The 11,064-nt window shown below is 44.9% G+C and overlaps 5 protein-coding genes across 7 annotated transcripts in view; 3 read left to right on the top strand and 2 right to left on the bottom strand.

Annotated features, from left to right (window-relative positions):
• Nucleotides 1-2,929, bottom strand: part of LOC106815189 (U4/U6 small nuclear ribonucleoprotein Prp4-like) — a gene marked incomplete at its 5' end in the record, with an annotated part of 10,212 nt that extends 7,283 nt beyond the window's left edge. Inside the window, 2 exons of the mRNA XM_014819617.1 lie at nt 1,701-1,889; nt 2,901-2,929. Coding sequence (XP_014675103.1) covers nt 1,701-1,889; nt 2,901-2,929 — 218 coding nt within the window. The remainder of the gene's footprint in view (nt 1-1,700; nt 1,890-2,900) is intronic.
• Nucleotides 2,930-3,216: 287 nt separating this feature from the next.
• LOC106815193 (MIP18 family protein CG7949-like) lies at nt 3,217-5,007 on the top strand. The gene is made up of 3 exons (XM_014819620.1): nt 3,217-3,308; nt 3,954-4,314; nt 4,839-5,007. Exons 2-3 carry the CDS (start codon nt 3,991-3,993, stop codon nt 4,980-4,982), a joined length of 468 nt encoding a protein of 155 aa, XP_014675106.1. The 5' UTR covers nt 3,217-3,308; nt 3,954-3,990; the 3' UTR covers nt 4,983-5,007.
• Nucleotides 5,008-5,351: 344 nt separating this feature from the next.
• On the top strand, nt 5,352-5,864 carry LOC106815192 (protein UXT-like). Its single transcript, XM_014819619.1, has one exon. The coding sequence runs from the start codon at nt 5,377-5,379 to the stop codon at nt 5,845-5,847; it is 471 nt and encodes a 156-aa protein (XP_014675105.1). The 5' UTR covers nt 5,352-5,376; the 3' UTR covers nt 5,848-5,864.
• A 299-nt stretch (nt 5,865-6,163) lies between these two features.
• On the top strand, nt 6,164-7,697 carry LOC106815190 (ankyrin repeat domain-containing protein 49-like). The gene has a single exon (XM_014819618.1). It carries the CDS (start codon nt 6,175-6,177, stop codon nt 7,030-7,032), a length of 858 nt encoding a protein of 285 aa, XP_014675104.1. The 5' UTR covers nt 6,164-6,174; the 3' UTR covers nt 7,033-7,697.
• Nucleotides 7,698-8,507: 810 nt separating this feature from the next.
• LOC106815194 (U3 small nucleolar ribonucleoprotein protein IMP3-like) overlaps nt 8,508-11,064 on the bottom strand; it is a 14,619-nt gene continuing 12,062 nt past the window's right edge. The window contains exons 3-7 of one of the 3 annotated variants that reach the window (XM_014819623.1): nt 10,635-10,709; nt 9,989-10,120; nt 9,345-9,417; nt 9,076-9,093; nt 8,508-8,974 (exon numbers count right to left, since the gene is read on the bottom strand). In XM_014819623.1, coding sequence (XP_014675109.1) covers nt 8,966-8,974; nt 9,076-9,093; nt 9,345-9,417; nt 9,989-10,120; nt 10,635-10,709 — 307 coding nt within the window. In that variant the 3' untranslated portion in view covers nt 8,508-8,965. Of the gene's footprint in view, nt 9,094-9,344; nt 9,418-9,988; nt 10,121-10,634; nt 10,710-11,064 lie in introns of all 3 variants that reach the window. The other 2 variants (XM_014819624.1, XM_014819621.1) reach the window with 2 other exon arrangements.

Here is an 11,064-nt window from a genome sequence, read left to right as displayed (position 1 = left end):
GACACGATAACACGCCAAGCATGCACTGCGGTGTAAATTTGCACTGTGATTGTCTGAAAAAAAATGCTATACAAATTTATCCAATTGCTATACAAAATTTATTTTGTATAGCACATTTGCTATGCACATTTTTGGCTGGAAATTGTTCCCTGTTTAGATGAGATTATATGCCTATGGCCTCGTATGTATATCGTAATGAAAATTACATTGTATTGGATACCTACATAGCACCAATATCACATATTTACTGCACCAGTACTGTAGTGTAAATGTGATATGCATTTAGATGACTATACTACAATGTAACAATGTATTAACTTGTATAATGCACTTAAGACTAGAGCCTTTACCATCCGATGACATGTGGATATTGACGTTGCCTGCTTCGATGGCTGATTCCATCTTATCATGGCCACTGCTGAGGCGCTCCTTCTCCTGCTCTGCCAGGCTTCCATAGTGGATGACCTTGTCATGTTTCACATACGTGATCTCCTCATCATCCGACATCGTTCCGCGTTATTTATACGGTGCGTTTCTTGTCAACTCTGAAATAAATTAAATTTACAGCAACAATTCACTTCAGTTCACAGTTGATGACGCTCACGGTTACGAACATGTGAGGCTTTGCTAATGTAATGTAATGTAATGCCACGACGACTGGCACAGATGCCACACTAGTACTGCACAGTCTTGATTATATGAATAACTCAGTAACTGCAGTGCAGTGCAGTGGCTGCCAGGCTGGAAATGAATACCATGTTTAGGCATTTATATATTGTGCCCACAAATTTGTTTATAATCTGACGCTATTCTATAAGTATTAGATATAATTGATATATTGGAATATACATCAAACGATCCTTACTATCTTATAATAACTGAGTATTTGGTTATTTATAAATAACACAAAGAATTTGAAGTTTCGGCGTGGAGGCTGCCATGTACCCAGAATTCCACTTTCCGCCGACAGCGCCATCGCTATTCCAAGGCCAAGCCATGGCTGCGAAGTAATAGTCCAGGAGCACGAACCTTGACATTTTCGTTTCGTTCAACCATCACTACATCTAAGGTTTGATTTGACAGGATGGTCGAATAGACCCCCTAGAACACCCCCAGGTAGTATGTAGTCTCAAATTGTGGTATCAGTTTTGTGCTAGACGCCATTTTATAGACAAGGGTGGGTGATGCCTACGAGGAGAGGGGGAGAGAGGGGGGAGGTTTACAGCAGATGTATTACACGATGTGGAACCTTACCGACCACAACTTACACAGACCTGACCTGCGCAAATAATACAAGTTTTGACACAAACCTTTTTTTTATAGACCGTTAGCAGACACACGGTAAGGATATGAGTTTTGACATTAACTTTTCTTATAAACTGTTGACAGAAACATGATAAAGTTTCTTATACGCAGCATATAGACATCCAATCTACGAGAAAGAAGTTAACGTTAAGACTAACATAAAGTCTTATTCAGTTTCTGACGACGGGCCTCGCGGTTCACTCACCTCGAGGCGGTGGCCAGCTGCTTACTATCCGGACTAAACTAAAACTAAGATCAAGTTTTATTTTGTTTCTTAGTTTTAATTCGGTTCACACTCACCACGAGGCAGTTGCCAGCAGTTTACTATTGGGACTAAACTAAAACTAAGATCAAGTTTTATTTTGTTTCTTAGTTTTAATTCGGTTCACACTCACCAGGAGGCGGTGGCCAGCAGTTTACTGTCCGGACTGAACTGACACCAGGAGATGGGTCGCGTGTCGCCGACCTGGCTGCCAATGTTCGTTAACGCCTGCACGTGTTTGTGTAGCTCCTGCATCCGCGCGTTCCACTGAGACTCGGGAACGTCGCGTCGCACTCTCGCCTCCGCTAGCCGCTGTTTCGCCCTGGTAGAATTGGTTAATTAATTAGTTAATTAACGTTAATTAATTAATGATAAATAACTTTAATTAATTAACAATAAATAACATTATTAATTAATGATAAATAACTTTAATTAATTAACAATAAATAACATTATTAATTTATGATAATTAACGTTAATTAATTAATGATAATTAACGTTAATTAATTAATACACGGCTTCAATGTCGGCCGAGCCACTGCGAGAACAAAACTCTTACAGTGGGTTTCCGGAAGGAAATAGATATTTATTACTAGTAGAGCAGACGTTTGTAGATTTTATGCGCTTGCAATGGTATTTAAGGAATAATGCTTTTCTGTAAAGCTTTACTATACTATGAATTTTTCTGTAAAACTTTACTGTAGAATGGTCCAATCTTCTGTTGCCATCAACTGACAAATACTGTTATCCAGACTAGCAACATTTAAGAGCAAATTCAGGTGCAACTAGTAGAGCTCACGTTTATAAATTCTATTTGCATGCTACATGAGTGGTATCTAACTAATAACACTATTGGGGGATGTTTTTTCTGATAAGCGTTACTATAGAACGGTCCAACCCTCTGGTACCATCAACTGACAAGTGCTGTTATCCAGTCTAGCAACATTTACCGTATATACTCACGTAATAACCGCAAATTTGGCCTCAGATTTCAACCCTGTATTTGCTCTGCGGTTTATAAGTGCGCCATACCGTGAGGGGAAATATACTAGGCGCAATACTTGGTTACCCGATTCAAATTGAGGTGCAGCTTATAGGCGCCCGCGGTTATTACGCGATCATATACGGTAAGAGCAAATTCAGGTGACAATGGTAAGGAGCAAACAGCAGCTACATATAGGAAGGTCTATTACCTGGGTAAGGAATATTCTGCGATCCAGAGTCAGGCCTCTCTCAGTAGCTACATACAGGAAGGTCTATTACCTGGGTAAGGAATATTCTGCGATCCAGAGTCAGGCCTCTCTCAGTAGCTACATACAGGATGGTCTATTACCTGGGTAAGGAATATTCTGCGATCCAGAGTCAGGCCTCTTATTCGACCATCCTGTCAAGTCAAACCTTAGATGTAGTGATGGTTGAACCAATTCCATTTTTAGAGGTTGTACAGGAATTTGCTCCTGGACTATAAGTTTTCACGTCTGTTGTCATTGCGTAAGTTAGAAATATTTCTACCTGCTATGATAAGACGTAACCCTACTCGAATCGAGCTTAAGCTGGACGACCTCGAAGAGTACGAACTGCAGCGTAAAGAAATCGAACAGAAAAAGCAGAAAGGAAGTGAGAGCAAGCCCGAAGTTGGTGCGCCAGGCGCGCCTCAAAGAACTCGCCAGGAAACCGTCCACGAGAGAATCGGCTATCACCCACAGCCCTACTCGGGACTGCCGACTCGCCTGTCCTTCTGGTGACTAGCCCTCAGAGTCATAGATTCGCCCGATTTCAATTCGTAGAATCGAGTCACATTAAAACTAGAGAAGATTTTCAGCGCAATTAATTGCCAAGTGCTTGGCACAAGTTTAAATTGGGTGCAATCGGCAATCCCACTTTGAGTCTGACTTTAGAAATTAGAGTGAAGTTTAGTGCACAAACAAGTAGAATTAACCATATTTTTGATCTTTTGGGCCCTACATCCATGGCATAGGCATAGTGCATACATACGCCATCATCGTCATAACCCTACCCATGGTGGTACTAATCCTGTCTTAAAGTTAAATGCTCAAAAATTCTGCTCGTGCCGTTTTGCTTGAATTTGCCCCTATGACGTCATCAGACTGCTATCGCTAACAATATACCTTTCAGTCATATCATTCCGATGTCTATTCGCTGCTCCTCCTGTGTTTTATCTGATGATGATGTACTGTAAGGTGTTATTCTTACATTTGTGCCGTCGTACATTCTGAAAAATACTAATTATGCACAAATAAAAGCAGGGGTTAATAATGACAAATACAATGATGACAGTTTGTCATTATCAACCCCTGATAAAACATTTCTGAATTTGAATCATAAAATTCGATATCAAATAAAATATAGAACGATTTTCCTTCAGATCGCCCCGCTAGCTGGCGCCACCGCAGCGTGCCAACATGGCCGCCGCCGACGTGCAGAACTTCAACCCGACCGTGTTCTCGAAGTCGTCGTCGCGCGCCGTGACGGAGAGCGAACTCGACGAGGCGGCGACCGATCCCATCGACGACCGCGAGGTGTTCGACCACCTGCGCTGCATCAAGGACCCGGAGCATCCACTCACGCTCGAGGAACTGAACGTCCTAGACCGCGACCACGTTCGCGTCGGCGACGACGGCATCGACGTCGAGTTCACGCCGACGATCCCGCACTGCAGCATGGCGACGCTGATCGGGCTGTCGATCCGCGTCAAGCTTATACGCGTGCTGCCGGCGCGACTCAAGGTAATCGTTTTAAATAGTCTTTCCGACCGTTCTCGTGTTTTTCAGAGCGTTACGGTGCCCAACTGGTGTTGCTCGCGTGACGGCGAGTGTATAGAGTGAAGGTGACATGTCGCAGAACAGTCGTGCGTCGTTATTTTTTGTAAAAATGTCCAACGATTGAAATCTGCTTGTTTGCGCAGTGTCGGCGCGGTTACGGTATGTTGCCGCTTGTTTCTTGCGAGACCCTGTTCCTGTACTTTTACATTGTAACTTGAATTGAGCAATAGAGATGCTGTACAAGTCTAGAACCAGAACGTCGCTCAATGAGATGCTCTTTTGTCTGGTGATTGCCGAATTGAAAGGAATTGTTGCTATACAATAGAACGTGGCTGCATTATTTGCTATTTTATGAACCATAACACCATAAACCCGTCGTAATTTTTATACTGGAGTAATCAGTAATACGTTCTCTACTAGCTGTGACTATATTTCAGCAATATTTTTCTAGATTGTAAAATATTATTTATGAAATGATTCCCTTCAAGGTTCGCGTTGCCGTGACGCCCGGCACGCACGTCTCCGAGGGAGCCATCAACAAGCAGCTAGCCGACAAGGAGCGCGTTACCGCGGCGCTCGAAAACAATCACCTGCTCGAAGTCGTCAACCAGTGTCTTGCCGCGCACGACTGAACGTGAACCGACTTACGAATTAGACTCTTGTATTCGTTCGATAACACATATATATACGTTGATGATATGTGTGGATTCGATTAATCAGTGTAGACTGTGAACGTGATAAAAATCGGGTGACGATAGCTTTGGATTGCAGACACTGGACGTGTTAAAAAACAGTCTGTACGTTTCAATCGGTTTCTAATCGTTTTACAAACATCTACGGATTTAATCGCAGGACACCGAACGTGTTAAAATCCGATCGACGACACTTACGAATTCAAGTGTACCGGACGTGACAAAAGTGTGTGTTTGCGCCACGAGCGAGTAGTTCGTCACAGCGTGATCGCACGCGCAGGGGTGTAGGAGGACCGTGTTGTAGCGAGATCGTGCGCGCGGGAGGAGGCTGAGCATGGACGACAAACTACAGAAGAAGGTCGACGCATACGAAGCCTTCCTCAACGACGTCCTGAAGGAGGACCTTCGGCGAATCCTGCATCAGCGAGACGCCATCTACGAACAAACAGCCGACTACCTCCAGCTTCGGACCGTCCTCGAGAAGACGCAGCGCTGCCACGCGGCGGGCGAGCCGCTGCGCACGCGCGTGGACGTCGGCTGCAACTGCTACATGCACGCCGTCGTGCCGGACGCGTCGCGAGTCTGCATCTGCGTCGGCCTCGGCGTCTACGTCGACTTCACGTTCGCCGAGGCGCTCGCGTTCGTCGACCGCCGCTGCGCGCACCTAGGTGGCGCCGCCGCCGCCCTGACGAAGACGGCGACGCAGATCAAGGCCCATGTGAAGCTGGTGTTGCAGGGACTGCGCGAGATACAATCGATATCGGACACGGGGGAGGCGCAGCACGCGAGAGACGTGTGGGGGTGAATCGCCCAACCAACGAGCGAATTCATAGAATGGTCTGGTGAGGAATCGAGCGAGTACCTGATAATTCATCTTACGATGATAGACGACAATTCTTATGATATATGATTCTGATTAACTCGATCCTATTATTCATCGAATTATCTGGTGAGGATTTGAGTGAGAAAAAAACGCGAGTAAATCGGTGCATTGCAGACGTGAATCACCTCTAGACCTCGCCGTGTGACATTGATCGTCGGAAAACAATCGCGTAAACGTCGTCGAACTAGCTTCAAGCAGAGGCGCAAAATAAGCGCTAGTTCGAACACACTATAACAAACGGCAACAGAAATGGAAGCAGAAGGTGACGCGGCGTGTGGGGGGCAGTCGGCGCTGGACGCACGCTCCCAGGTAGACGACATCTACGATAACAACGATGGAGCAGCGTGTGGCGGGCAGTCTACACACTGCCTTCCCCGCGGCGTGCGCTCCCAATTCGACAGTAACGACGACGACTACGGCGCCGTCAACGACGACATGACGCACGGCGTTCCTCGTGGCACACCCTACGGATTCCACAGCGACGACGAAGACGACGACTACGTCACCAACGATGACGATCTGATGCACGTCATTCCCCGCGGCGCAGCCTCCGGATTTGACAGCAGCAGCGACGACGACGACGCGGGGGCGGACGACGCAGCGTCGCGGCTGCTGCGGGCGGCCGAGGCAGGCGACCTAGCCGCCATCGAGGCGACCCTCGCGGCCGACCCGTCGCTCGTGAACGCGTGCGACGCAGACGGCTACACGCCTCTCCACCGTGCGTGCTACGCCGGCCGCCCGCGCTGCGTCCGCGCCCTCCTCGCGCGCGGAGCCGACCCGGCGGCGGAGACGCGCGACGGCTGGCGCCCCCTGCACAGCGCGTGTCGCTGGAACAGCTACGAGTGCGCGTCGGCGTTGCTGCGGGGCGGCGCGGACGTGAACGCGCGCACGCACGGACGCGTGACGGCGCTGCATCTCGCGGCGTCGCACCCCGGCGCGCGCGAGACGTTGGAGCTGCTGCTGCTGGAGCGATACGTCGAGCCGTGGCCCGTCAACGCCGCCGGTGACACGCCGTACGACGTGGCGCGCCGCGCGGGACCGCACGCTCACTTGTTCGAGGCTGTGGAGGATTGCGCCACCTGTCTGTATGAGAAGGAACCGCGGTAGACGTTCGCTTGTTTCGCAATTGGGTTGTGCCACCTGTCTGTATGAGAAGGAACCGCGGTAGATGTTCACTTTTTTTCGAAATTAGGTTGTACTACATGCCAGCTATCTGTATGAGAAGAAACCTCAGTAAACGTTCGCTTGTTTTGTGATTTGAGTGAAGGGTTGGGCCACCTGTTTTTACGAGAAGGTACAGCGCTAGACGTTCTCTTGTTTTGTGATAACAGTGGAGGATTGTGCCACCTGTGTGTACGAGAAGGAAACGCGGTAGAGGTCCACTTGTTTTACGATTAAAGCATCACGTCTGTATGAGAAGGGACAGCAGTAAATGCTCACTTGTTTTGCAATCGGAGCTGAGTGAAGCATAGGGATGGCGAGATTGGTTGATAATTTTTTTTCTTGGGAATAAGGGGGTAAAAACATGATCCTGTCCTGATTTCAAAACTTTTGCTTTATACTACATACCCTTTAGTAAAATCCAGAAAAATAGCCAGTCCTGGTGGGGAGTTACCAGGATGGGGCTACAGAATGTTCTGCTATTTCTAACATTGTGTAAAAGCATCTTGGATTTGCTGTTTATCATGCAAATATGCAGCATGCATATATATATTTATGCATTCAAGTGATTGTTTTCAGGGATGAGATTCTTCCGCGGATCCGCGGAAATCCGCGGATTTGACAGTCCCAGGGGTCGATTTTGTGAAACATCTAAATTCGTTGAGAAAATTGGGAGGGGGGTAACAATGTAACAATTTAAATTATATATCCTCAACAGCACCTGACTGTAGACTGTAGAGTGTAGACAGTAGGCTGACAGCGAAGTATACAGTGTATCTGTTTTTGCGTACCAGAAAAGAAAATCCTCGTTCACAGGCTGCAGTAGAGGGCAAACATTTGAGGTAGCTGATCACGTAACGACCATGCCTGGCCTGGGGGCCGGGTTTACATGTTGCTGTGTGCATGTTGTGTGCATGACTATGCACTGATTGTTCCATTCGCATTGTGTTTTTTTCATTCAAATCTCGTCGCAGCAAGGCAGCTTATGTCTGAGTAAAACAATGCAAGCGATGGGTGGAAACAGAAAAAGATCATTATGTCTAGACATTTAATAAAAAATTTGCCCTATTTTCAGCCCCCTGATTTCCTATTATAGTTCGTTTGTTCCTTTTGACAACTTGAAAAGGTGATTCAAGAGTCTCCTATAATGTGTTCAGAATAGCTTAGAATGCACCAAATTGCACCATTCTTTTAAAAAAATTACGGGGAGCATGCCCCCGGACCCCCCTAGCATGGCGATGACCTACGGTCCTCGCATTGCTCGCTCCTCTGTTTGCTAATTAAAATTTCAGCTGAAAATTAAATTATCCAATCTCATCCCTGTGTTTTATTCAATATTGTCTGAAAATACACATTTTGAGTGGTGTATTGTGATCTTATTTAAGTATGAAGAAATCATAAAAGACAATAAAACAATACTATTAAAAGTACAGGTTTGTTTTTAATAAATTCATACATTATATACATGATAACCTGAACAACACAACTAATAAACTCCCCAGTAGTGATGCATGAACTCGTGACAATTATGCACAACTCGTAATACAAGTTTGCCATTGGTCCAAGCCACAAAATGTTCCACACTAATAGCACAACAACTTGAATGAAAGTATGTTACTCTAGTGACACACTGGTAGCTATTTCTTGCATACCTGCTGCATATTGCTCCAGCTACGAGATTAATTTGATCATTACATGTACAACCATGTTGCAATGCGACCTGATTCTGACCGAGAATTGACTGACTGACTGAACATATTTTTCGTACAGGACAAAACCTCTATAATGCACTGCTCCTCGAGTGTACCCAACAGCAAGATAATTAGTAGTTTGTTATTCCACAGTTGCATCTGGTTTTACTGCTATGACATCATGTCTGCTATGACATGTCTGCTATGACATGTCTGCTATGACATCATGTCTATGACATCATGTCTATGACATCATGTCTATGACATCATGTCTATGACATCATGTCTGCTATGACATCATGTCGTAGTCGTCTCTCTGCAAGATAAAACAACAGCGATTAACAAAAGCGTGAATAATTTCTGCACAATAAAGGTAAAATGTCTCTTAATGCTGTAATGGGCGACATTATCGGATGGAAAAACGAGTTTAATTTCCCGCTATAATTATCATAGAAGAATACACAGATTACGTTGTAGCGTAAAGCCACACAAAAGGTTGTCAGGAATGTCAACACAGCTAACACAACATTATGCAACATTATGTTAAGCAAACAGTCGGACACTTACGATGTCGTTATACTCCATGACGTGTTTCTTGATGGCCGATGTATCCGTCCACGTTATAAAGTCTTCCAAGTTCCTACAGACAATGAAATGAAAGTCAACTAGCCAGACAGGTTGTATGACTCCATAGATATGAAGTTTAGCTAGTTTTGATTTCCACATCATTATGCCTTCTTTATGATTATTATGCCATCATGACTTCTTGTTTTATATTTTTTTTTTTAACTTGACCTTTCAAGTTGCTGTAATAGAAAATTAAAATACAGAGAAAGATACTTCAGAAACTTCCTTTCGTAATTCTGATCAGAACTTTTTTTCTGAAGTTTGAATCGATCATATAAACCATAAATTAAAACTTTTTTATTTGAATTTGACTTGAATATATTACCAGTGTATCCTACAGCGGTACAATGTTATTTAATCCACTCGGCTCAATAAAAGTAACAAAACCGCCACGAACAAGTATTAAACAAGCTCATGTTCTTGCTCTTACCAATGTACCACTAAATTAATAAATAAATAACGTGCTCAACAGCTACGCTATAGGCCTACACAGCTATTAAGTAAACAACTGCAGATCAAAGGAACGAAGATACGCTTCATTCGTATTTACTAACAACAGCATGAAATCTTTCGCAAACACCTACCTCGTCACCAGAAAGGCCGGATCCATGATGACCTCTGGCCCGACCCTCACGTGACCTTGCTCGACGAACTGTGATGCCATCTTGCACGACTCTGCCATGTGGTTCCTCACCATCGCCACGGGTAGACGCCGTCTGTAACAACACCGACAACGACTCAGAATGCGTTTGGAGAAAATTAAATCGTTGCCGTCGATCGAAATGAGCAACCAACGGTTCTGTAAGAACATTCGTTTTTACCACAATTTATCTAACCACGAATGTATTATTGTGACATCACGGCCGTGTTCTATTGATTCTCACTCGTCACACACGTCATGTGTTTTAATGAAAATTGAAAGGCATGAAACCGCTGCCAGAATATTAAATCATTTACCATTATTATATTATTAAAGGATATATCGCTCCTTCGAGTTCTCCCGTTTTTATGTAGGGTAAAGAATGACTTTACCAGTCTCGCCACCCGAACATAAAAAATCACATTACTCACTTTTACTCTCATCTTTGCTCACGTAGCACACCGTTTTATTGTAGTCGCAAAGTGACAAAACACATTTATCAGTTAGCAGTAAAAACCACTTATAAAAACCGGAGTGTCGTGAGAACTCGAACTAAATTTGAACTAGGTTGAAAATCTCTGTGTACTTGCCTGCAGAACGTGGAGGCTGTGATCCTATCTGCGAGGCTCAGGCTTTTCTTCGTCGGAATTAAACCCATTGTGTACCTGAGAGAGAACCATAGTGTTTAGATTCGCCAATCTTCTCACACAGGATGACAGTGCGAGTGATGGGGCATATTGACGCGATATAACAACTCGTCAAACTGCGCGTTTTGTACGAGACGCGTGAACGAAACTTAAAAATCACATTTAAATTATCGAAATACAAACGCAATTACGCATAAGAGAGGGAGAGATGAAGAGAGAGAGAGAGAAAGAGAAAGAGAGAGAGAGAAAGAGAGAGAGAGAGAGACAGGGGCAGAGACAGAAGCAGAGACAGAGACAGAGACAGAGACAGAGGCAGAGGCAGAGACAGAGACAGAGACAGAGACAGAGACAGAGACAGAGACAGAGACAGAGA

The sequence above is a fragment of the Priapulus caudatus genome, unplaced genomic scaffold (assembly GCF_000485595.1).
Source record: "Priapulus caudatus unplaced genomic scaffold, Priapulus_caudatus-5.0.1 Scaffold1059, whole genome shotgun sequence".
In the NCBI taxonomy this organism is placed as follows: domain Eukaryota; kingdom Metazoa; phylum Priapulida; class Priapulimorpha; order Priapulimorphida; family Priapulidae; genus Priapulus; species Priapulus caudatus.
Note: the sequence above shows the minus strand (reverse complement) of the source record. Positions and strands in the feature narration are given on the sequence as shown.